Genomic DNA, 27612 nt, shown 5'->3' with positions numbered 1-27612 from the left:
GCACCTCTGGGGTATATATGGAAAAATGCTGCTCCATTCTGTCATTAAAACTGAAGAATTATAGTTATCGCTGATATTAAAAAGAAAGCTCTAGCAGTTCCAGTGGCTACAGAAGTCCCACCCAGGTTTCTGCAGAAAGTTAGAAATATTTTACTACAAATATTTTATAGTTCATGCCTGGATGGGTCTCCTCATTCCTTTTTCAAACCAATTGGGGAAAATGAGGAGGAGGAAGAAATAGATAGCACAGTGTGTTACTGGATATTGTGACAGCCGGCAAAACAAGAGTTGGTACATGAAGCAAAGGAAGGGAGATGGTTTGGGCAGCCAAAGATATGTTAGACAGAGTTAAATGTCCTGGTTCTGAATACATCTCAGCCCAACTGGAGGTGGTGATGTGAATATCGTTACGCAGTTTTACTTTTTACTCAACTATTTTTTATTTACGTTATTAATGATTCAACTAATTTGTCGTAAGTTTTTTATTCAACTCGTGTACACCAGAGAGCAGTGTAATATGGTGGTGAGCTACAAATTAGGAAGCCCTGGTTCAAATGGGGCCTTTGCCATTTGCTTATTAATAATACTGCAATCCCATGCATGCCTTCTCAAACAGAAGTAAGTCCAACTGACTTCAATGCTACCTACTATAAGTAAATGTGTATAGTGGATTGCAGTCTAAGGTACATATACTAACAAAGCAATCCTAAGGATAGGAATCCGGCAGAACTTGCACTGGCCGAAGTTAAGCTGACATCTAAACTCTGTTCTGGAGCACTCTAAAAGGTGCTGCTCCAACACTATTTAGGGGGGAAATGACATTTCAGTTCCACAGCTGACCATGTTGACATATTTTCAGTCTTAAACTTCATTTCCCTCATTTGTAATTGGGGACCCTCTAAGCTTATCAAGGAATGTGGGCACCCATGTATATGGAATTACCGTAACTCTTTTCTTATACGGTGCTACCTTTTGCAAATGTAACAAATCTTGGCCAGTCTTAAGAGTCGAGGCTGCTTGAAACATTACTCATTTGACCCATGTAAAGGCACCATAAATAATTTCTTTGATGGAAAAAAAAAGTCTATTTGCAAGTCAGACATTCTTTCTGGCTTGTTGATATTCCAAGTCTGACTGGCAAATAGACATGGATATAAATCCTGCCAGCATTTTGTTTATACCACTCCACACCGGCAGCATTCTTTTGCATAAAGGTAACAGAATAGCTAACAGGAAGAACTGGAAAATTTTAAAAGGTGGCACAACTATGGTACCCCAGCCTTTGGTCTGAAGGCTCATCACAATGTAAGCTTCCTGAAGCTAAGCAGGTCTGCACCTGATTGGGATATTGCCTGAGGAAACCTATGCAGGTGTGTTTGAGTCCCATGGGAGAAATGTGGGATAACAGTCACAACTGCAACCATTAGGAATGGGCAAGCAGTCTGTAACTTTCCCTCCCCTCCAAAATCAATGGGGCCCTTTGAACATTCAAGCTCTCAGCTGCATACTACCTTTTGCACCCCCTCTCTCTCTCTCTCTCTCTCTCTCTCTGTGTGTGTGTGTGTGTGTGTGTGTGTGTTCCTGTTGTTAGAGCAAATTTGGTAGCAGCTAATTGAAATTTGTATTTTAAAAAAGGATGAGAGAGCCCTTCACTGTTTAGATAACTAATATTGCTAGTCTTATTTATACCCAAGAATCATGGGGCTGAACTAAAAACTCAGCAATTTCCAGCAGCAGTGGGGTCTCAAATTTCAGCAGTGTCCTGTGCAACACCAAAATTTGGCTCCCCCTCTGCCTCTCGTGCTCCATTGTAACTCATTGTTGTGGCATCCTCGAGGGTCCGCACCCAGTGCAACTAAACCAGTCATGCTCCCCTAAATCCACCTCTGCCAGCAGGAGAGCAAGTGGTCATGGAGATCAATTCAGCATCTCTCGTCTTCTTTGTAGCCTCATGCCAACTGGTGCCACTGTTACCTTTGCTAAGGAAAGTTATTCCTCTTGGAGAGGGGAAAGCAGCTAGCAGAGGGCTTGGAGATGGGAGTCAAATTGAGGTGGGGTAACAGACCTCATGAAGCCATATGGGTTGCATAGGTACAGGTTTTGCTTCAGAAAGGATGGCAAATCCTAAATCACAGAGTCTAGCATGAAGCAATAAAAATTGGTTCAAGCAAAATTAAAAGGGTATAAGGGTATAACTGCAAGTTCACTAGGAGGGAAGAATTCATGAGAAGTTGAGGAGAATCTCTCGCATCCTTTGCATGTTAAAAAAAATGTCCTGAAAGGGGCCACTTCATGGAATCCAACTTCTCCCTCTTCCTGGCCCCAAACCCAATTCCAAACCTTTAACAATTAATCTGGTGATATCTTTATAAGAAGATTGGGCTATTAACAGGCTCAGGGAACTACATGATCCTTCCCCGATAGATTAATAGACCAGGCAAGTTCAGACTTGTCCTAGTAGTAATACACATTCACTGAATGGAGTTGCCAATAAACATCTGGAGGCACTGATACTGTCTGGGGTTATGAGAAACATAAGCCAGAAATAAGCAGTAGTTAGTCACATACATCTTGACCTATCAGAAACCGAAGCAACTTTGGCCACTGAAAGGCACAAATTTATAGAGGATTTTATGTAACTCTGACAACTTAATATATTCCTAACTCTATTAGAAACAGCCTCTCTTGATGCAATATTGTAGAAGAAAGGGTTGAAGCTAAGTTAGTTTCTTTAATCTGCAGGACATGACTACATAAGGATTTAATGTGAAGTACATACCGGTATTAAATAAACAACCTTAGGTAATACAGCTTAATTTTAGAACTTCCCTCCGTGCTAAAGATGATGTTAGGACATTGCTTCTTCTCCAGAAGTCTCTTACAGTTTCTTTGTGGCATGTTACTTTCAAAGCCATAGCAGAGTGACTTTACCTTCCAGCACCACAAGCTGAAACTGATCGTATTTAAAACTTTGTATATTAAGAATGGAAAAAGCAGACAAAAGCAGCAGGCTTTCAAATCTACACATACTTTATAGAAGCTAATCCAGATGGTTCAAATTATCAAATGATGTAAATTGGTATAATCCTTAGTGGGATTGTTCTACTGAAAATGCACATTCTAACATAGAACGAGCTTTCTATTGTAGGATTATTATTATTATTATTATTATTATTATTAAAAATGAAGATAAACTTATTGAAACCATACTGTCCTAAAATAGTCTGGCAGCTTACATTTACTAATAATTTATGATCATATACATTTTTTACTTAGGAACAGTGCATTCCTTTTTTATTTCTGACTCTGGGAGTGACAGCTAGTATCCTATATAATACCTAGGACCTGGGCTCGTCTACTATATAAATTATACACTAGTATTAGACTGAAACGAATTGCTGTTGGAACATACTTGGCAGGAATGTATAATTAAATTTTATTGCCTTTGCTAAAAAGCATCTATACCTGATTTACAAACTCTTTAGATCACAGTTAAGGTTGGTTAATTTATTATAGGTTGCATATTTAAACTCTGTGTAGGATATATTCCTAATGGTCCACATGTATGAACATACTGTTGTTTTCATTAGCCTTTAACTGTGATTATTTCACAACTGTATATCAAAAAATAAAACTGTAATAATACATTAATGCAATGCACATTGGTGTAACAGAAGCGGAGAGGGTGGCTATTGGATTGCAAGTATCAAAATGTTGCCATTTTGGTTTTAACTTATTTTGCTCTGCCAGCACACAGCAGTTGCCTCTACTCGTACCCAATGTGGGACCTTGTTAACTTCACAGGCTGAAGGTGTTTCTTTTTGTAACTGGGATCCCTGGGCTCCAGTCCTGTTTGCTACAGCTGCTCCACTGCTCCCAATAATTTCCTTGCATTTGAGACAATGAAAATATGTCATTCATTGCAATATTGTATTTATTTTGATGGTTCTGGAGTACTGTTTGCATGTACTGTACAATAGCAGGTATATTGTGATGAACATATTTGTTGCACTCTGCTTGCCATATATTGTGTTTTTGTATGCTGGCTTGAACCCCTCCCCCCCATTTGTGTATGTTCCCATACAGTGGGTTCCTTATTTTTGTGCTTCAAGATTTTGTTTAAAGCAGACCTCACCAACCTGGTGTCATCTAGATGATTTGGAATAACAACTCTCATCAGCTTGCGATGATAGTTCCAGTCCAAAACATCTGGAGGTCACCAGGTTGGTAGAGGCTGGTTTAGAGAGTAATTAGTAGGACTGGGCTCATACCAGTGGAGCTTCAGACACTTGATTCAGAGGGAACTCAAATGTACCTGCCCGGCACTCAATCCTTTACTTCTCCTTTCTCACCCAAAGTTACCTGGTGGCAGGTAGGGGGCTCCATTAGACCCTGGAACAGAAATGGGCAAAGCATAGCAGGCCCCTGGAAGTTTTCTATCAGGCCTTGGAGAAGCTTCTTCCTCTTCCTCTAACTAGCCTTACTAGTCTACAATTTTTCACTGGTCTTGCTGAGTAATCCAATCCAAGAACTGCACTTGCCAGTGTCCCTGAAAAGAGCAACTCCACCATCTGTGGCTTCTATTGTCACCTCAGCAAATGTGGTATGGCAATCCTAAGGGGCAGTGATGTAGTGGGGTGAGATTTCATACAAAGGGCCAAGCTGCACAGTACTAGATAGTCTAAGATTTGATCTTGGCTTAAATCAGGGCTTCCCCAGGGAGAACTCACAGGAACTCAGTTCCGGCTCTCAAGTGGGTTATGGGACGTCTTAGGTGAGCACCATTGAATGAGGGAGGTGTTCATGGTGAGTTCCGGCATCTCTTTTTCTAGAAAAATAACACTGGCTTAAATACTTTTTAGCAAATCCATAGCAAACCCAGTTTCTCACTTCAGACATTAACAGGGAACTCTGGATTGAGCAAACCAGGACTAGAATTGCCAAAGCTTAATTATTTGTTTTACATCCTACCTTTTCACCAAGGAGGTTAAGGTGGTTTACCTGGTTTCCCCCTTCCCCACTTTAACCTCACAACAACCCTGTGAGATAGATTAGTCTGACAGATAGTAACCGGCCCAAGGTCACCCAGGGAACTTCAGGGCCCAAAGGAGAGCAGGGTTCACATCCACCCACCAATCCTAGTATGTGAAAAGAGCTGGGGAGGAGCAGAGAGGGGTGAGGACAGTGTGTGTTGGTGAGAAGCTCACACCAAACCATAGTTTACCAAGTCACCTTTGTTAAGTGCACGACAGCCCACTGATCTGAACTTGGCGTAGGGAGTGGGTTTCTACCATGCCCCCCCCTCCTTTTTTCTTTGCTTCTAAACATCCCTCCTGTTTGGATAAGGAAGATAAACCGAGTGGCCATTCTAATAGTTGATTTCTAAAAAGGGTGGGATCGCGGCGGGAGAAAATGCACTCTGCCTACGCACAGAGACACAGCGGTCCTGTGCAGCTTCAGAAACCGCAGAAGCAGCAGTCAGCGGCGGAACCCTCGGCCCAACAACGCGCTGGCAATAGCCTTATCATCCGTTGCTCTTTCCTCTTTTACAGCACCTGTTCTTACGCGGCCAGTTGGCAGCCGTCGAGAAAGAGGGAGCGCGCACGGGAGTCCAGTAGCTCGCTTGAACTTTGCACGACTTTTCGGTTGCTGGTGCCGCCGCCGCCTGAACAAGAGCGAACGTCACCCTGCGCCGCAGCCGGGCACGCCTGACTGACTGGCCGCTCCTGCCTGGGCTTCCTGCGCGCTCCTCCTCCTGCTGCTGTTGCGGCGGCAGCCCTTCCTGCAGTGGCGGCGGGAGCTGGAGAGGGGGGAGGATTCCTTCTTACCACAACCACCTTTTCCCGCCAGACCTGGAAAAGGAGGAGGAGGCGGAGGCGACAGCGGGGCAGGTTGGGGCCGCCGACTCCGAGTGGAGGGGAGGAAAGGAGGATCTTTGGGTAGTTCGAAGGAGACTCCAGAACTGGCCTGTGATAAGACCATAGAAGGCTCTGTGAGGAGGAGAGTTGGCGCGAGAAGGGAGGGCGCGCAAGAATTCGGGGTGGAGCAGACCAAGACGCCGCGCGCGCGTTCGTGTGTGTGTGTGCGCGCGTGTGTGATAGAAAGTAGCTCTGAGGTTAAAAGAAAGAAAGAAGGAGAAAAAGGTTGCTTTTCAGGGGACTCTCGCGTTACGTTGGTTTTTTTCAACTCCTTCCAAGCAAAACTTCTGGGGCGCAAAACTGAAACCAGGTGCTGCTCCTTGGGAAAGGCGAGCGGGAGCCTGGAGTGAGTTTGCTCGCTCGCTTCCTTGCTTATCCTCCTCCTCTCCTCCCTCCCTCCCCCCTTCCCAGCCTGCCTGGGTCGTGGCTTGCTGCTGCTCACTTTTATTTTCCTTTCCCACCCATTCCGAGCCTCCGCCCCCTCCCTCCTTCTCCTCAGGAGCGATGAGGGGGAATGGCAGAAACACGTGAAGGCGAGGAGAGAAACAAACCCGGGACTCCCAGCCAGGGGGTGAAAGAAGCTGGCTCGCCTGGCAGCGTCGTGGCTGCTTAGTCGTAGGGAGAGAGCAAGAGAAGCCGAGAAGGTGGTGTGTGTGTGTGTGGTGTCCCCCTCCCGGCTTCCTTTCCTCCCAAAGGGAGCTCTTTTTCCCCACCCCTTTCCCTCGGTTTGTTGGGTAGTTTCTTGTTCCTGAAGCTGACAGGTGCTCCTCCGATCCAGCAGTGCATTCTGGCGCCCCCTTTTCTTCTTCTTCTTCTTCCCCCAGCAACTCTTTTCCAGGATTGTTGCGTCCTCCTTGGGAAGCTGATTTGTGAATCTTAGAAAAAGAAAGAAAGAAGAAGAAGAAGGGTGGGGGTTGAACCCTGGAGACGCTGGGGGGGAAAGGCTGCCGAGGGAGAGAAAAGTTTTGGATGGGATTATGTGGAAACTACCCCGCTCTTCTCGGCTGCTCGAGCAGGCTCAGTGCTGCTGCTGCTGCTGCTGCTCCTTTCTCGCCAGCGCTGCAGGCTTCGCGGGCTGGTGGAGGTGGTGAAAAGGACGCCTCGGGGAGGACTTGATCTCTCGGCAAGTGCCTGGCTTGCGTTGTGTGCCTGCGAAGAGCTTCAACCCCCCCAGCCTGCCAAATGCTCCTCTTCGGGTTCTTCTTGCTGACATCTGCCCTGGTCAGCCCAAGACAGGGAGCCCAAGGCGAGTCCAACCTCAGCAGCAAGTTCCAGTTCTCCAGCGCCAAGGAGCAAAACGGTAAGGCGACCCCCACATGACCCGAGATATCTCTCTTCTCTCTCTCTCGTGCGTGTTTTTGTTGTGTCTAGAAAGAAGGCATAATAAAAGTGTTTGTAGTTGCAGTGAGCAACACACGCTGGGGGAGAAGGAGGAGTCGCCGGGACAGGGAGGTTTTTGGGGTGTTTTTTTTTTGTTTGCATTCCCTTCTTCTTGCTGCTTCTGGGGGGGAAAAAGCCTCAGGGGCTGGGCTGTCGTGGAGCGGCTGGGTGACAACTTTTTAAAGGGCGCCTGTGTTTTCACGCTGGAAACAAGAAGCCCTCCCTACTGTTTCCAGCGAGGCTGTAAAGATCTCCTTTGAAACTCGCACACTGGGAGGGAAAACATCGCCCTATGCCAGAGTGAGCCTGGAAAGACTGAAGCCAAAATGAATGAGACTTGGCAGGTCTGACTTCACGGCGTGTTTGTCACTCCAGGAAACTTGTCAACCTCATTAACTAGAGCAGGATAGGTAAAAAGGGCACCAATTAAGCGCTCTAGAAGATAGGGAACTTATTAACTCTTTCTCCGTCCCCCCCTTCCCTCCCTCTTTGAAAGTGCTCTCTGTGAATTGGTTGGGGTGCCTGTTCTAATTACCTTTTTTGCACACACACACCCAATATGCCTCTGTACAGTGTGGGCTCCTGGAGAACAACCTCTTACTTTGCACGTGCTGGAAACGAGCTAATCTGCTGTATAGGAAATGAGAGTAACTTTTTAAAGCTTTCAAGTGTACCTGAAATGTTTAGAAAACTCTCAAATGCAAGTTCCTTTGGGCTGCGGTTTAGCAGACCTGTAGAAAGGCTCCTTTCATAGAGGGCAGCTTCAGTGTGTGTAATTTGCTTAGCCTCCGAACTCCATATGATTTACATTATTCAGATTTCTGAAGGCCTTTCCCCCTTGATCTTCTATTACAAAGCCATTTAAAGGAATACTCTGCAAACAGAAATGTTATATGCCATATGAAACCACACCACAAATGTAGGCTGCCTAAATTTAGGCTATTAAACACCCTGTTTTCCAGTGGTGTGTGCTAATGTAAGGGGAAAATGTTTTAGTAGTTTCCTTGCTAGCTAGAAAGATGTGATTTCATCAGGATGCAAAGTAGCCAAACAGACATCAGTAACAAGCCGGGGGGGGGGGGATCTTAGACTTGCAGTACGGTAGGAAAAAAGTGAATGTAGTATTGAATGACATATCAGCCTTGAAGATGTCAGTGCAGACCAGTGAAAATCCCTTGTGTTGGCCTTCCTCCATATATATTGTGTGAGGGATTTTTTGTTACAGTTAACAGAGAACCAAATACCCCCCCCCCCCCGTTATATGAATTTGTAGAATGTGCCTTGTGCTATTAAATTCAGCAAGAGGGAATCTTATTGCTGTTGGTTTCTAATGTGATGACATCTGGCACCTGCATAGGGCTAGAGCTACTGATCAAAGTGCAGCCCAGGGATCAGAGTGACTGCAGAGGGCCATGGGAATATGATCAAAAGAGTCAGAAGCCTAACTCTACATCCACAGGAAACTGATCACGCCAACCTTTGTATTTGAAGCTAAGGAAAGCATCTACCTTTCATGACAGTAGAGATTTCTTCACCTTCATTGCCCTCCAGTTCCTCTGTGTGATGGAGGTTTCAGGGTTTCACAGGATTCTGTGATAACCAATGAACAGAAAACCTATATTATACTGTGGTTCTTCTAACCATCCCAGTGGGAACATTTCCTCCTGAACAGGTTTAGTTTTGTGGGAGAATGAACATGGTGGCTGATGTTGCTTGTGAATTGCACTGCCTCTGTAATCACATGGGATGTGGGTTGAAGAGATTAAAATTACGCTTTCATCCTTAGTTAAGACAAAACAGGGCCCCCTATTTACTGGTTAGATATGTGAACTGTATTTCCCCTAGGACAGGGGTGGCCAACTCCCAAGAGACTGCGACCCACTCACAGTTAAAAACTGGCAGTGTTCTACCCCCTTTTGGGGGGGTTCAGCAAAGTTGTTGAACTTTTTCTATGAAGGAAGGCCCTGTTTTCTGGGGGGTTCAGGTCAAAGTTGTTGACTTTTTGGGGAGGAGGAAAGCCACATTTTTGGGGGGTGCAGGGCAAAAATGTTGAGCTTTTTTTTAGGGGAGCTAAAGTTGTTGAGCTGCTTTGGGGGGAGCCAGTGATCTACCAGTGATCTATCACAAACATCCAGTGATCTACTGGTAGATCACGATCTACCTGTTGGACGTGCCTGCCCTAGGAGTTTGGTGATGAATACCTCCACATCTTGTCTTTTCTGCTGAAGGAGGCAATTTCAATAAGGTCCCTTAAAGATATATTTGTATGATCATATGCTTGAGTTTAACAACAACAACAACAACAACACTTTTATAATTTATACCCCACCCGTCTGGGCTTCTTACAGCACATATAAAAACATAGTAAAATGTCAGACATTAAAAACTTCCCATTCCAGGGCTGTCTTCAGATGTCTTCCAAAAGTTGTGTAGTTCTTTATCACCTTGACATCTGATGGGAGGCTGTTCCACAGGGAGGGTGCCACTACCGAGAAAATCCGCTGCCTGTGACTAAACTGCCAGAAGACCCTCAGAGCAGGACCTCAGAGTCTGGGCTGAGTGATGGGTGTGGAAATGCTCCTTCAAGTATACTGGGTCAAGGCCGTTTAGTGCTTTAAAGGTCAGCACCAACACTTTGAATTGTGCTCAGAAACGTACTGGGAGCCAATGTAGGTCTTTCAGGACTGGTGTTATGTGGTCTCAGCATTTGCTGTCTCAAGAGTCTCCCCAGCCCAACTAGCCAAAACTTTGAATTGTGCTCAGTAACATACCAGGAGCCAGTGAAGATCCTTTAGGACCAGTGTTATATGATCCCAGTGGCTGCTCCCAGTCACCAGTCTAGTTGCCACATTCTGATTAGTTGTAGTTTCCAAATCAACCTCAAAGGTAGCCCCATGTAGAGTGCATTGCAGGAGTCTAAGCAGGAGATAACCAGAGCATTCACCACTCTGTGAGACAGTCTGCAGGCAGGTAGGGTCTCAGCCAGCATATCAGTTTGAGCTGGTAGACAGCTGCCCTGGACACAGAATTGACCTGTGCCTCTATGGACAGCTGTGAGTACAAAATGACTCCCAGGCTGCACACCTGGTCCTTCAAGAGCACAGTTTCTCCATTCAGGACCAGGGAGTACCCACCCCCACCTGCCCCCACCCCCCAAAAAGAAATAGTATTTCTGTCTTGTCAGGATTCAACCTCAATCCATTAGCCACCATCCATCCTCCAACTGCCTCCAGAAACTCACACAGGACATTTATCTGAGGATTACAGGGTGCTTTACAATATTAAAACACAAAAATGCATAACATAGTAACAAACAAAAGCAATACCCCCCTTTAAAAGAGGGGTATTGTTTAATTAACCAAAGGCCTAGAGTAGGCACCCCCAAACTCCGGCCCTCCAGATGTTTTGGACTACAATTCCCATCATCCCTGACCACTGGTCCTGTTAGCTAGGGATCATGGGAGTTGTATGCCAAAACATCTGGAGGGCCGCAGTTTGGGGATGCCTGGCCTAGAAGAAGAGGGCAGTTTTTGCCTGGCACCTACATAAAGATATGTAACAAAGGTGCCAGGCGAACCTCTCTGGGGAGAGCATTCCACAAGCATGGAGCCACCACAGAAAAGGCCCAATCTCATGTTGCTGCTCTCGTGGACGCGGCACACGAAGAAAGGCCTCAGATGACGAGTCTGGGTTGGTTCATATGTAAACGTGTAAGCATAATAATAGAGTTGAGAAATTACTAGAACAGTAGCACTTTCTGTAGTACACTTCATAGAGTTTTGATAGTTGTATTTCTATTTTTTTTTACTTCAGTACTCAAGTTCCACTTGGCATGGAATGAGGTATACTAGTGGCATCACTGGGTCTTAAGTGAACCTTAAGTAAATAAATGAACCACAAAAAACACCCCTTTTTGTAATTATACTGTCTTAAGTCTGTTTATATATCTGAACTGCAGGCTACTTTGATTTATAGTCTCTACTTTGGTAGTGCAGCTTGGATTCTAATGTAAATTTTTTCCTAAACCTCCACTTAACATTCTTATCACATTATTTATTAGGGGACCCCATTAATTCTGGTTGGACTATTTTAACTTCCCATAATTAGAGTGGTTTTTGCGCTCTCCTGTGGCTTAAGACGCTTTGTGCCTGTTAGATTAAGATACCTGAAGCAAGTAAAACTACTTGAAGTTGCCATTGTAATGTAGCGATTCTCGTGGCATTATTACATATACCGTCATAATAAACAGTACTATCAACGGGGTGGTTTTTTTTTTGGGGGGGTGTCTGCTAGCTTGATAGCATGTTTTACTTCAAAGTATGTTCTACTGAATTCAATGGGATTCATTTCCAAGGAAGTGCACATAGGATTGCAGTGTCACAGTCTGATCCTAATTCTATACATTTGTTCTCTAAGGAACAGCGGGAGGTGGTGGAGTGCCTGGCGTGCTCTGGTTCATGGGGTCACGAAGAGTCGGACACGACTAAATGACTGAACAACAACAACAAAGGGAACATAGGATGTTGCATTGTATCTGGTCAGATATTTGCCTGTCCAGCCTAGTATGTGGACTGGCATTAAATCTTTATGGTTTATGGTTTTAAGTCTTTCACATCACCTGCTATCAGATTCTTGTAACTGGAGATGCCAGAAATTGACCTTGGGGGCTTCTGAATGCAATGCATATGCTCTACCACTGAGCTGTGGTCCTGCCTCCTAAATGGTGGCCACTGTCTATTACATAGCAATATTTTATATGGTTCTTTAGACTAGCCATTACATCATGTCAACTGCTACAAGTCCTTCTGACTTTTAACCAGTGAAATGGCAGCAGTAAGTTTTGCTCCAGATTTGCAAATTGTTTCCCCCCCCTAAACTTTCTACCTGTAGAAGGCACTTGAGTACCTTTGAGGAATAAGGTCCTTGCTTCAAGTATCTAAATCATTACTGTAATATTACTTTTAAAGCCCTGCATTACACATAAAGAAAAATATTTTTCATAGCAACTTCCAAGTCTGGTGTTCTCCCCCTTCTCCCTCCATATAATTAGTTGTGTTATGAGAAGCATGCATTTTCCATTGCCTCCCAGGAATTCAAACTGATAGGTGTTTTGAGGTCAGTAAAGCTGGGTTTCCTTATAAAAGAAATACAGTATAGCTTTATTGTGGTAACTTTATCTTTTGCAACAAATGATGCACTAATTGGGAGCCACAAACAAGAAGAAAATGTTTATGTGAAATTTTACACATCAGAACTTTTATTGCTTTCAGCTCAAACATTTTGATCATTCAGTTTCTGCTTAAAATATCAGAATATTGATAGGGGACTTCATAATTTTGAAATACAAATTTAAAATATCTGAAGTAATTTATTCCATAAATATCTTAAAAGAGTAGTCTGCCTGAGCAGGTCATTGTGGTGTTTCTGCTGCTACTGTTTAAATCATATCCATCATGAGAGATTCAAGTGGAAGGCTATAATTCAAACTAAATTGAGCAATTGTAAGTTCCATTGATTCCAATAGAAGATCACTAAACAGAATATTAACACTTCCAACTATTTTCCATAGAAACCAATATGGCTTACAAGTGGCTACCTTGGAATGGAACATGTCCTTGGTCACTAAGGGACTCTCTCTAGGTTAGAATGAATGCACGGATAAATGTGTTAAGAAGACAGACTGAATTAAAACAGTTTATTTATTTGATATTTTCACTGTTTGAACGTAGCCATTTTCTTTTCACTGCATTATGAAAAAAATACCTAACAATTTCTGCCCAGTAGGAAAGTACACAGGTATTTTGTATCATCCAGTCAAGCTTTTATGCATTCCTTTTTTTCTAGAAGAAATTTAAAACTAAATTAACAATTGTTAATAACCCTTACATGGAAAGTGTTTGGTGGAACACTTTGTTTCCTAGAACTGAACCAAAAGTTCTTGGGCACAAGTTTTTCTTTTTCTTGAAAATCCTCATTGCTCACATTTTCACTGCCTTTTGTTGCCTGTTTGTGATCCTGGCATGATTCTAACATTGTGTGCTATGCTGTTTTTTTTCTGCTTTTTCTCTCTCAAATGCCAGCGAAAGCAGGAAACATTGTTGCAACACTGATAATGACTGCAAACACCACCATTTGTAGCCCAAAGTCGTTACTTTGTTCTGTTGCATCAAGAGAAAATGGTGTCAACCAGCAGCAGGGATAACTATTGGCACGAGAACAAGGTCACACAACATACATTTATAGCACTTGGAAAGCATTTATAGCACTTGAGAAGCCAAGTTACAGGGAACCAGGCAGAGGGCCTTCTCGGTAGTGGCACCTGCCCTGTGGAACTCCCTCTTACCAGATGTCAAAGAAAAAAACAACTACCAGACTTTTAGAAAACATCTGAAGGCAGCCCTGTTTAGGGAAGCTTGTAATGTTTAATAAATTATTGTATTTTAATATCCTTCTGGAAGCCGCTGGGAAACCCATCCAGATTGGGGGAGGGTATAAATAATAAATTATCATTATCATTATTCCCCACCCCTAAAGCTCCTGAAATTGTATTTTACCTCTATGAGAACTACAGTTTCCAGCACCTTTAAGCTACAGTTCCCCAGATTCTTGGGTAGTGGGGGTAGGGAAACATGCTTTCAATGTGTTTTTAATGTATGGTGCATACACAGCCCAAAGTGTAGCAAACACTTTAGCCCTGTTTTCAGTGCTTTCTCCTTACCCCAAAAAATAAATTCAAAAAGTGTATTACTTTTTTTGTAACTCACAAGTTGGTTGATAAAATTGAGAGTGGATGCCATTTCAGCTGATCCCTAATAAATACATTAAAGTACGTATATCAGCAATGACTAGCTAGCTGTTCCTTCTGGATAGAGTAGAAATGTTGTTTAAAAGAGCGAGCGAACTTGGAGAGTAAGAATGAAAGTGTATCTCTCTGTTTAATGATAACTTTTATACCTACATCGAGGTTAGTTGGTGAATGGTGACTGACTCTAGTATATCATCAAAAACTTCAAAGCAGGGAAAGAGCAATGCATTCTTTGTTTATCATATCCATTCAAAGAAACGTAATGGAATAAAAATGTAAGGAATGTAGTTGTTGAAAGTTGAATGCTAACTAAGAGCACTATAAGCACTGTAAATCCACATCTTGCCAACAACGTCAGTGATTCATAGTGGGTGGCATGCTCTTCATTCTATGTTCATAAAGAGATTGGAATATGTCATGTCAAAAGAAGAATAAATAGTAGAAAACTTAGGCTTCATACACACCACACTTTTAGAGCGCAACCCCTAACAAACCACAGTGCTCAGGAAGGGAAATCTGCCTTGAATGTGCTTCAAAGGTACAGTTTGTATGCAGCCCTATAGTTCTCTCCATTCTTGCTTTTCTGATCAGCTCAACACATTTTGTTGCACCATCTATAAAATATTTTACAGGAGGGCATGTTTTTACTTGGCTAAATCTATAGAAAATGCTTAGCAATGCAGTTTATTGTTATATAAGGCAAATGTTAAATTCTTTATTAATTTGGAAGTCCGGTCAGTATTATTACTATAGTGAGTCACTGGTCTTGCAAGAAAAGGGGCAGGGAGCCTCTAGGCCCAGTAACTAGTGTGGCACTCTCCAGATGTTGTTGGACTACAACTCATATCCCTGACATATTTCTGGTGGTGGTGGAAGTTGTAATTCTACAGTTACTGAAGGGTATGATATTACAGTGGTACCTCTGGTTAAGAACTTAATTCGTTCTGGAGGTCCGTTCTTAACCTGAACATGTTCTTAACCTGAGACACCACTTTAGCTAATGGGGCCTCCTGCTGCTGCTGCGCCACCGCAGCACAATTTCTGTTCTCATCCTGAAGCAAAGTTCTTAACCCGAGGTACTATTTCTGGGTTAGCAGAGTCTGTAACCTGAAGCGTTTGTAACCTGAGGTACCACTGTATTCAGGAATAACCTGCCTTTGTAGCCACACCACAAAATACATTTCTCACAAGGAGGAAGTAAATTGATACCTTGGGGTTGTTATTACTCAATTTTCCAGAGAGGAATAGGGTGGCATTTTTAGAGTGGAGAAATAGAGAGAGGAACTCTGGGAAAGGGTAGAGTGAATCCCAGTCTTATAATCTGATTATATCATAATGGTTGCAAAGCATCTTGCTCCGTCTTTCATTCCCCCAGCTTTGCTTTTAATTGGGATTATTTGCTTGCTCCAGATATTAAGTGTATATATTATTATTATTTATTGAATTTAAATATCGCCCTATACCTGGAGGTATAGATCCTGACAAAGCATTTACCAGCAAAGTAACCGGCTCTGCTTCATGTGTCTCCACACCTTTGGAATTAGTGTTGACATTTCACAAGCAAAATAAACCTTCATTTTCCATTGTGTTTACTTCCCAGAACAGGTAAAACCATTGTCATGATTATTCTAGGGGAAGTTTTTGTTGTAGATTGATCATAATCACCACATTGAGACACCATTAATAAACAAGGGCAATAAAAATGCTAATCTTTCATCATTGCAAATGCGTTCAATATCATCATTTGTGGACAATGAAGAGCCAGACTATATGTTGCACTACAGCCATAATTAACATTAGCCCAATAATTCCTCTTATTGCAAAGCACATTCATGAGTGTGCAATGTGTAGTCTCTGGATATATTTGTACAACGCTTCCCCAAATGATCCTTTGTGGTTAAATCTCTCTGGCAGCTCTGTTTATGGACAGCGGACATGGAGGACCACATAGTTTCTTGGGATTAAAGTGTGGCAAATGCAAATATAAGAAGGGATGGTGCTGCCACATTTGAAATGCATCCTTTGTTTCTTGGTCATCAATAGTTTTAAGTGTGTACTTTGGTTAGATACAATTATTCAGACGTACTAAAAGAGTTTTGCTACAGTCATATTCAGTAAGATCATGTTTAGAATCAAGTCATTCATAGAAATTGCTTTTCTTAATTCTCTCTTAAGAAACAATGCATTCTACCAGTTTCTTGGCACACCTAAGGAGACAGCTCTTGGGTGATCTGATACACTGATGTAATTTCATTGAAGTCAAAAGAGAGATGTTTATAATGTGAGTGTATTGTTTCCTAAATTAGTATGGATTGCATTCTCAATGGCTTCAATCCAGTGAAGTCTGGGATATGAGCCGGGAAGGAGTGTACTGATTTTCCCTTCCTGGCAGCCTAACAAGTCTAATGAAATGCTGCTCTGGAGGGTTCTCTGACCTTTGGGTGGCTTTAACGGAGACTGCCATTAAATGGAGAGCTGAATCCCCCTTCCCACCTAACATGGGCATTTGAATTCCAGACATAGGATTTCAACAGAAAGTAGCCCTCAGTAGATATGATGTGTTCTCTGAATGACAAAGCACAGGAAATGTTTTTTGTGTGTTTCTATATGGCGTTTTCATCTACAAAATACCAAAAACCATGTGCAAGCATTGTTCCAAACATTTCACCAGTGGTGGTGAATTTATATGAGGCCACTTCCATCAGAAAGGAGCTTGTTCAACTTGCTTGTGGTTATGGACCTCATTCAAACACTCTAAAACAAAATAAAAGGAATGGATGCAATAACTTCTTTATGGAAAAACTATAAAAAGTTGCAGGGTTGTGTAAACAAATTGGGTCATTTACTAGACATTTAAGTGATGGATTTGAAATCCAAACTCAAGAGTCTGGGTTATTTTACAGCCATCTTGATTATATTTCACCTGTAAAATGAGGCATGAAATAATTTTCTTTTAGTCATTTTATTTAGATGAAGAGTGACAAACTGCATTATTATGAAATTGTGGTAATATTTCATTTCCCATTGTGCTAAAACTTAACTATTGTGGCAAACATATTAGTCATTTTCTTGAGGTTTTCTTTAACAGCTCTAAAGAGATAAATTATGGAAGGATTATGAATTCCAGGAAGAAAGGGGAGGGGGAAACTAAACTGAAGCCTTGGTTTTGAGATGTTGATTATGATTCAGTAGACAGTAGCCATTCAGTTCATGGGATTCTATTTGGAATGAGAATCACCTTTGATTAGAAGACATTTCTTAGAACTGGAAGACCAAATATAGTACATCCACAGTCATGTTCTAGAAGTCTGTTCAACTTTTCCAGTGAGCGGCATTGCAGCCGGGCCCCTGGGCCCCTGCAGTGATGGGGTGAGAGAGATTGATGCCCCCCTTGTGCCATCCTGGCTGCGTCATCAGCGCTGGGCAGGACCATGACTAATCAGTGACAGTAGGGGCCTGGCCATGGTGGGGCCCCCTCCTCTCTTGCCCTTCACTGTATCTCCTAAACGCACTCACCCTCTTTTGTACGTTTTGCTATGACACGACTTTGCTATGTACAAATGTCAGCTGCCACATTGTTGGGGCCAGGTAGGAATTAATTCCACTTGGCAAATTGGCACCAGCCATTTGGTTTTCACTTACCTTGTAACAATCGTCACACAATTTTGTGAGGTTAGGCATTGGGTAAGTATTTGTTTGAATGGAGGGGAGGTTGTAGCCTCCACCTGCCCTTCCTCATAAAGGGTATCCTGTTAAAGGGATCCGGGGGTGTGGATTCTGTCTGATGCCCAAACATGGGCTAGGGCCATGCCACAACCTCAATGGGAACCCCTCACAGTGCCCCTATTTGATGTAAGTCATAGGGCTACTCCCTATTGGTGGTTTGCCCTCCCTGCAGACAGACGAGAGTCGAGATATAGCCTGGCTTCACCCAATGCCTAAACCAAACCACTCAGATCTGAAACCAATAAATTTATGTCCTATTTGAACCCATAAACCTAATACTCATGTCCGTGTGTTTATTATCCACTAGGGGACTGTGGGTCACAGGGCACTCAAGCACTCAGACTTGCAGTGGTTAGTAGAAAAATTGTGTCAATAAGCTATTGAATATTTGATAATAGCAGTCGATTGACCTAGAGTTAAATGCTTTCTCTCAGTGTTCTTCCCTTGTTTTACTTTAATGCTGTTGCCATTTGTGAACAGTCTTCTTTTAATACTATGGCAATTTGGCTGCACTGCTATCTATTCATGTGCCAGATTATAAAGCAGGGAAGGTACACCTGGAGCCCTCCAGATGTTCTGGGCTCCAGTTCCAGCTGCAGTTTTCCACAGGTTTGCCATCACTGTCAGGAAGACTATTTTAATACCCTTCCTTGACTTTGTACCAGAATGATTCTCCTTCTGTGGGAACTTTATTCTCCTGAAATTATTGACCCGAAAAAAGTAGGATGCATAAGTATCTGCTAAACTGGTGAACTAGTTAAACTGAAGCAATTTGTTTGCTTAATGAACGCTAACTCAAAGAGTCATTAAAAGTGTCTGAAAACATATCCCCTTGACATCATCGGGGTAAATAAGGATGTTAGTTGATGGAAAAGTAAACTGAAAATAGAGTAAAGGCTTTCCTGTGAAGCTTAAAGAGCAAGTTTGGTGGGGAGTGGAGAGTTCTGTAAAGTTAAGCAGAATTGTGTCTGAAAATGAACATTGTCATTTGTAGCATCCTAAGTCTCCTACTTTATCTGGCCACAACATGCATTAAAAGTATTCAAGGATAAACAGAGTATAATGAGAAATGTATTTGAATTCAGTGTTTAGTTTCTAGGTTGGTATGTTGTAACAGTGTCAGTCAAGAGGGGAAAACAAGGCCTTGACAACAAGCGAAGTGAGGAATTTATTGTGCCTGCACTAAGTAGGAAAATAAGCCATTTATGACTGATGGCTTAGTAATATCAGAAAGCTGACATACAGAGTTACACTTTCTGAGAAAGCGAAGCAAAATCTCAAATGCTCGGAAATAATGTTATGCAATATGGTTTTGTGTTTTTTTTTTTTTTGGTTTAAATTTTTTTGTCTTGTAACACCCAACCACATCTAGAGAGTAATTATCAGGAAGCAGGGGAAGGAGGAACCAAACATTTAGTCTCTAGGACAGTAGTAACCAACAATTAAATGAGAAATCTCATTTCTGGTACATTGACTTTTTATCATGTCCTTTTGGCCCATGGTCAGGTATGCTCAGGCCATCTGGTTCCAGGATGCAGTGAATTGGGCTATTTGCAAATGGTGTGGTAGGATGGATTTAAAAAACAACACATTAGCTTTATTGGTGTAATGTGATTTTTAGTATGCTTTTTATTAGTTTTCTTACTTAACAAACACACACACAAAATTAACAAAAATAATAAAGTGATAGCATAAAGAAAAATATACATAATTCCATAAGTTCCATAATTCCATAAGTTCTTACAAGAAAACTTACACCACCATATTCTTAATTCCCATTTACTTATCTTTCTCAATAGACTTCCGTCTTCCTCAAAGTGGGTCTATCTTATGTTTTTGTTATATTGCTTCTTTGACCATTTCCCCATTTCTTTTAATTTTTTAATGCTATACTTATAATCTCTCTTGTAATTTGTGAAAACTTAATTGAAACATGTCCAGGTTTGGGCTGTCTCCTAATTGTCTCTGTCATTTTGCCAGTTCAAGATATTCAAATAATGTATCCCGCCATTCCTCTTTTGTTGGTACTAATTCTCCTTTCCATTTTCATTTGGGATATCTGAGTCTAAGATGCCCAAGAGGAAGGCTTCTGGTTTCTTTATGAAGGTTTGCTTGAACATTTTTTTCAGTTTCTCATAAACAATATCCCAGAAACTTTTAAATTTTTGTAGCCTCACCACATACAAAACAGTGTCCCTTCTGCCTGTTTACACCTCCAGCAAATGTTAGATTTCGTTTTATACATATTGGCCAGTTTGCTGGGAGTTATATACCACCTATAGAACTATTTTCACTAAATTTTCCTTTAATGTATAACAGGCCGTAAATTTCCATTCTTTATTCCATAATCTTTCTCATGCCGATAATTGGATATTTTTACCAAATCTTTCGCCCACTTAATCATTACTTTTTTCACCTCTTTATCTTTCACATCCCACTCTAAAAGAAGCCTGTACATTATGGATATTACTCTTTTCTTATTTTGTATTAATTCTTTGTCTATTTTTGATTCTTCTGTTGCAAAACCCTTTTTCCTGTCTATCTTATAAACTTCATTTAATTGATGATATCATAGCCAGCCCATTAGGAGATGGAATGTGATTTTTAGTCCTGCTATGTCCTCAATAGGAATAGGCAATTTTGTTGATTCTGGTTTGCCATGAAAGAAGTTGGCTTCAACGTTTTTTGATATGTTTTCAAGGGTTCAGAGGAATCAAGACAGGATGCTAATGGGGCAGATTTATGTTTCTTAGGAGGCATTATCAACAGACAAGGGGGAGCTGCCTTATGACCTTGATACAGTTCCCCTTCTTACCTCAAGATAAGCAGAGGAATGGCAGCTTCTATTCAACTTTCATAAGCCTTGTGTTCAACTTTTGCCTTCCTAATGACCTGGGTCCTACCTCTTCAGGGCTTGAGAGCCCACTGACTCCTTCACAGACTTGCAGTAGTAAAAAAAGGGAGAAGCTAATGCAGTTCTAGGTTGCATCAACAATAGTGTCCAAATAAAGAGAAGTCATACCGTAGTATCACTCTATTCTGCCTTGATCAGTACCACAGTGTTCAGTTCAAGGAACCACAATTTAAAGAATGATATTGACAAGCTGGAGCATGTGCAAAGGAGATTATGAACAGTCTGGAAACAAAACCTTATGAGGAATTGTTGAAGGAGTTTGGTAGTTTTCTCTGAGCATTTCTGGAAAATGCTTTAGGAAAATGTGCTGGCTTTAATGAACACATTCGAAACTTGAATTTAGCCTAGGTAGCTCCTCTTCCATTGCTCACCTTCTTGTCTGCCATTTTCCTTCCTTCTTTTCCCTACCTCCCTTTACTTTCCCATACTTTTCAAGCTCGCAACTGGAGAAGGAGTAGCAAGGGGAACTGCAGAAGCCAAGGGCTGTGTCTTAAAGTTTACAGTGAGGACTTTTTTCTTAGCGTGCTTTAATGTCAACAGGAATTCTAGAAATTGTAGTTTTTATTAGTAAATGAGTCATGAAGAATAGAAACTGCATTTCCCAGAGTTTGCAATGCAGGCTTTGAGCATGCTCAAAAAACTTAATTGCAGAGTGAGAAACTGCTTAGAAAACAGTGCTCTGCTTAACTGTGGCACACGCTGATGTCTCCTAGTCACTGAGTCAGGAGGGAAAAAACCCGACATTTACCAGAGGTTGGGGTTATTTTTTTGGTCTTTCAACATTTACCTGGACACTGAGGTCCAGCTCCGGGGGCCTTCTGGCGGTTCCCTCACTACGAGAAGCCAAGTTACAGGGAACCAGGCAGAGGGCCTTCTCGGTAGTGGCTCCCACCCTGTGGAATGCCCTCCCACTAGAGGTCAAAGAGAACAACAACTACCAGACCTTTAGAAGGCATCTCAAGGCAGCCCTGTTTAGGGAAGCTTTTAATGTTTGATGGATCTCTGTATTTTAATGTTTGATGGATTTCTGTGTTTTAGAATTTCTGTTTTGTTGGAAGCCGCCCAGAGTGGCTGGGGGAACCCGGCCAGATGGGCGGGGTATAAATAATAAATTATTATTATTATTATTATTATACCAGAGTTGATGTCATCCCCTGGATTTAGCCTAAGCTGATGTTTTCTCTCTCCCTGCTCACCCCCACTCCAACTTGGTACGTGTCTGAAAGTGGGAAAGATGGTAGCAGCAGGGCAGGGCAACTGGTATATGAGAAGTTTGATACTGAGCCATTCTAAACGGTGGCAAAATATTTTATTGGTCTTGACTTGGCTCCTAATAATTCGAGGAATACCAAACCAGAATAGATCATTTCCATTCCTCCATTTCCATTCTTTGTTCCTAGTAATTGTGGGGATGTAATATCTTTGTATCAGTTTCACTTTTCCTTTTTAAAAGCTCTCACACAAATTTCTTAAATTGCTTTCTGAATGCACAAGACTTTAACAAACAAATTTGGTTCTATGGAAACATCAGGAATTCATTACGAAAATAGATCTGCACACCTCTTTCTAGATTATGGCTTGTATCATTCTCTTGTAATGTACAGTGGTTTACTTAGCACATCCATGCTAAACCATTGTTTAGCGCTATGGGCATAAACAGGATAGAGCCACTCTGAGTCACATGCTTCTCCCTTCTTCTGTTTAGACCATGAAGCTGGCTTGTTTAACCATTCAGAGTTTATTTCAAATCATGGCCTCTGGATTGTGCATAATAACAAGCCGATTTTTATAGAAAGTGAAACTAAACTCCACTGAAGTTGTATTGCGTATGTGGGAGGAGAAGACCATGGTAGAGAGCAAAGAAGAGTGAGGCTCGTAGAGGTTTCTTCCTGCTGATGCATGTAGCATTAAACCATGGTTTATCATTGCATACAAACATGGCCAGTGAAGGTCAGATATATCTCTTGTGGGCAAAGCTGTACTCCCACATAATAATTTACTGCAACTCAAGTATTAGAATTTCTGATCAACATGTTTTAAACAGTATGCTTAGATTTTGTTAGAATTAAAGTGGCATGATATGAAAACACAAGTTGATAAAATACTAATCTGTGTGGATACATTATAAATTTATTGTTTTTGACCTTGTCTGCTTTCCCTTGCTTTTTCTGGCTCATTTTCAAGAGGGCATATGAGCACAAAAGAATGGCATGTATTTATACATTTGCACATTTTCCCTTTCTCTCCACTTGTGAAACATGCACACTGACCTTTTATGGCCAGTATTGGAGTGTTCCCCTCTATATTTGTGGTGGTTACTAATGAAACCAGATCAAGTATGCTGTTTAATTTAATTGGTATTTTTTCATGAATGTAACATAAAATGTAAAAAAGACTAGCAGTACAGTATTAAAATTTCTCCTGTTATCTTTCTTCCTGTTTGAATAGACTTTGCTCTAACAACCACCGTATTCTAAAAATAAGGCTATGGTTCTTTGTTGCTGCTTATTTGAGTTGAATCATTGTTTCTATTTCTAAAAATAGGATCTAGACAGAACTTGACTATATTTCTTCTCCTTTACAAATTGCATGGGTACTTTTTCACATGTATAACTTTTGGTTTATTATGTTGTGTGTATCTGTAAAGCAATATTTAAAAAATAGCTGTATTAGGAGCATTACTAACTTATGATAAAGATAAGAATTAGGTCTGATTAGTGGTTTTAGGGCTAATTTGCACACAAATGCCTACATATGAAGGCTGCTGAAAACAGTCTTCTGTGCTGACCTCTATATATGGCTATGTAAGAACTGCCAGCCTGGTGGTGAAATGGGAAGCTGGCAATATTTCAAACAGTATGCCAAGACAGTAAGTTCAAGAACCCAGTTTGTCTCCCACCCTACCCCAGAATAAGAACCCGAGGCACTTAAATTGAGTGAAGAGCTTAAAGCTTTAATAACACCATAACTGCAATTCATGCATAAAAACGTGGGCTGCTAGGTCTCGAGGCTGATAACTGGCCTCTTACTTCAGCCATCAACATTTCTGAAGAAGCCTACCTGGCTCAGCCAGCCAAATTGGGAACTGCCTCTTCACAAGTGTGAACTGGGGAGGCACTGCTGGCCCATCCTGCTTGTGCTGCCTGGTGTTTAATGAAGGGGATTAGGTGGTTCCTAAGGGTTAGTGCCCTCCTACTTTCCTCAAGCTTGCTAGCAGTGGTACAGGTTGGTGACAGTCCTTCGCCAACTACCTATTTCTTGGGTGCCTGTCATGGCATTACAATCAACCTTTTACCACCTAACTGCATGTCCTGCTACCTAAGATCCAAAAGACCAGATTAACAAATGTCATCATATAATGCGGGAGGCAGAAAAATAGGACCCCCCAGTAGCTAATCAGGAGCTTGACAGTTCCTTTGTCGCCTTCCCAAGGAACAACAAAGCTGAAGCCCATACTGTCTGCAGCCCACAATTGATGAGGGAGAGGCAGCAACACACCCAGCCATCACCTCCCTGACTGACAGACGGACACCATAATCTCCCCTCAGCATGGTCTCTGTTCTGAGCTCAGGGGGTGGCTAATATGTTCTTATATGCAGGGACTGACATTTTGCCATAGTATTGAATTGCTCATGCTAAGCTACCAGTACATAAAGTTTCGGATTTAACAAACCACAATGGAATCCTTTTGGCATCTTGTGTCAGCTGACTCTAAGTGAGCTGGTAGCTGCAGTACCATTATCCTAAAATCTGCAGTACTGCTGCTGAAGTGCAGCAGAGAACACGGATGAAATCTCGGCTCAAATCAAGATATACTACGTCTGCAGCAGTCCCCTGCTCTACCCAGCTACTAGCTTTAAAAATAAGAAGATAAGGTTGGTCTGGCATGACATGTTCTTGAGAAACCCATGCTGGTACTTGGTAATTTCAGCATTGTTTTCTGATTGCTGCACAACATCTTCCCTATGGAAAATTCTCTTTCCATTATGCTGCTTGTGTTTTAATGAGTGACAACAATGTAGTGTTTCAAGAAAGGTGTTTTCTTTTATCATTGCTGTTTTACTGATTTGTTTAGCTGTCTAGTTTTGATCTTCTGTTGGTTGTATTATTATTATTTTGAATAGTTTAATTAGAATTGGTTTATCGGCAGATGGTTTTAGCTTCCTTGAGAATCATTCATTGGGAAGATGGAATATACAGGCAACTGTCAGCTTAGGCTGGAGATACATTCCAGGGGTAGCTCTTAAAGCAAAAATCCTGTATAGTCAAAACACATTGGTTCCAAGGGTGGGTGGGATTGCCAAAGTCGTGCCCCCCCCAAAAAATGCCTGCTCCCTTTTTATTTATTTATGTTTTTGCCAAGTGCATAAAGCTGAATGTGGATAAGTTGCAAATAACCTGTAGATAATGTAATGACTCAATGAATCCATTTATATCTATTTTCTTCTTGTATTGGCCTATATTTTGTACAAAGTTATTTTAAAAGGTAGACTGCATGTCATTAATTGAAATGGTTAAATACGTACCGGTATATGTATTAGGCTACCAGGAATGTTTCGGGAAAACCTTAATTCTCCTTAATTGTAGAAGAGGAAGAGGAAGGCATGCCAACACATTTGTTCTACAGCTTTAGGCAGTTCTCAAAAGTAGAGTCTGTCATGCATTTAGATCAGCCTCTTTGCATTTGTGAATAGATAAAAAATAAAATAACACAGCATATATTTCAAAGAATATAATTTTGTGGGTTTGGGTCAAGAAGTAAGGTAGCAGGCAACATGAAGCAGGCAACGTGACCAGGGCTAATTGCAAGCCAAGCCAACTAAACACGTTACATTTCTAGCAGGATTCTTAAGTTGCTGTTGTAGCAGGAATACGTTCAGTTGCTTTTATATCAAAGGATGTAAAACAAATGCCCCTCCATTTGTTTACATAGATTTGACAGTCTAGCAGTATTTTTGCAGTAGCTAGGAGTAATAGTATTATAAAGAGAGCACTTGGTTAAAGTTGTGAAATACCTGTTTCCAGGTCTTATAGCTAGGGATAAACTGATATTTCCCAATCCATTCAATTAGTGCTTTGCTCCATCCAGAATTCTGCTCTTGTCTGTCCTCCAATTTTTTTAAAAATAATAATTCTAAAATTAATTTTGTAGTTGGTGGATGCACAGTTTGCTCTTAGGTCAAGACTTTTCTTTTTTCTGTTAGATTATCCATGGAAATGATATGATACCAAAATAAAATTTTCTTGAAGCATTTTAATATATGTGTGCTTTGGAAACCTATATGGAAGGGGAAATGGGTGAAGTAAAAATATAGCATATTGTGTACGTGCCAATTGCAAAACTAGCTAATTATATAACTAATCCTGCCGAGAAAATGCATTTGTATGTCTGTTAATAAATCAGTCACAGAGCCTGCTTGAAAAGGCAGCTAGCTAGGTGAGAAGACAGCAGGGATCTTAAAGGCTTCAAAAAGATAAAGGATTAGTGGGTGGCTAGCTACAATTGGTATAAAATGAAAGACTTCACAGATATGCAGCGTTAGAGAGAACATATGATAATCCTTTAATTTACTAATGGCTGCTTTTCCTCTGCAACAGTAATAAAACAATGTGGGATATTAAAATAGGATATAAAACAGACAGCCATGCTTAGTTTATACAAGTTCAAAGAAGTGACTCTGGGTATTTTCTGTGGTTCAGTTGTAGTCACAAAATATGGCAATAGAGAGACAAATGCAGCATTAGCTGGAGGAAACATGATGTATCCTGTCACTGCTTTATCATGGTACTTTGCCAGCATTCTCCCTGTAAAGGTAAAGGGACCCCTGACCATTAGGTCCAGTCACGGATGTCTCTGGGCTTGCGGCGCTCATCTCGCTTTACTGGCCGAGGGAGCCGGCGTACAGCTTCCGGGTCATGTGGCCAGAATGACTAAGCCGCTTCTGGTGAACCAGAGCAGCGCACGGAAACGCTGTTTACCTTCCCACCGGAGCAGTACCTCTTTATCTACTTGCACTTTTTTTTTGGGGGGGGGATGCTTTTGAACTGCTAGGTTGGCAGGAGCAGGGACTGAGCAATGGGAGCTCACGCTGTCACGGGGATTCGAACCGCCGACCTTCTCCCTGTAACAATCTCTAAAACTGGCCTGATGGTCATGGTGTGTGCATGTACATACAATGGAAGGTAACTTGAGCATAAGTTCCAAAGGCCCTGGAGGGGTGGAATTTGGAATGTTTTAAATATATACATAGTTTGAATATTTGAAGCTTTAAAAAATGCTTTGCTGTGTGAAGGACTGATTGATTGAGGTACCAGACACTTATTGATGGGAAATACCTTAGTAATTTGGTAATACCTCTACTTCTCTTAGAGCAAGATTCTTTATGAAACATATTGGATTGAAGCCAATGTTGCATAAGCTTTCTGATTTCTCAATGGGACTTCCTCTTCATCTCCTCCCATCTGCACCCCCTGTACTTTGCTTGGAAGAAAGAAGCTCAAATCTGTTCCCAAATGTTGGGGGCACACAGGTGGCTACATGGGGGAGGAAGAGGAAGGTCCTACTGTGTCAGCGAAGCTGCTCCACATAAACATGGACTAAACATGGACACCAAAGGTTTTTCCAGGGAAGAGGTAAGGGAGAAGTGAGTACAAAGCTCAGAGTTCATTCACCAAATGCCAAAATGTGACAGAGAATATGCTTCAAGCCATAAAAATAACTTCTAATTAGACGGTGGCAAGTGCTATTGGGACTGTGTTCATGCTGATGATGTTCCTGCCTGCCATTAAGGTTTCAGATACTGCAAATCCTTTGGGCAGATGGGCAGGTCACGTTACCGGTAGGTAGGAAATGACGATCATATGCATTT

At 41.7% G+C, this 27612-nt stretch overlaps 1 protein-coding gene across 1 annotated transcript in view; it reads left to right on the top strand.

The window, feature by feature from the left end:
* The first annotated feature begins 5741 nt into the window (after positions 1–5741).
* PDGFC (platelet derived growth factor C) overlaps positions 5742–27612 on the top strand; it is a 124204-nt gene continuing 102333 nt past the window's right edge. Inside the window, exon 1 of the mRNA XM_035111586.2 lies at positions 5742–7218. Coding sequence (XP_034967477.1) covers positions 7101–7218 — 118 coding nt within the window. The 5' untranslated portion in view covers positions 5742–7100. The remainder of the gene's footprint in view (positions 7219–27612) is intronic.

This window comes from Zootoca vivipara, chromosome 9 (genome assembly GCF_963506605.1).
Source record: "Zootoca vivipara chromosome 9, rZooViv1.1, whole genome shotgun sequence".
In the NCBI taxonomy this organism is placed as follows: domain Eukaryota; kingdom Metazoa; phylum Chordata; class Lepidosauria; order Squamata; family Lacertidae; genus Zootoca; species Zootoca vivipara.
The sequence above is the reverse complement of the archived record's forward strand: the minus strand, read 5'-3'. Positions and strand labels throughout refer to the sequence as shown.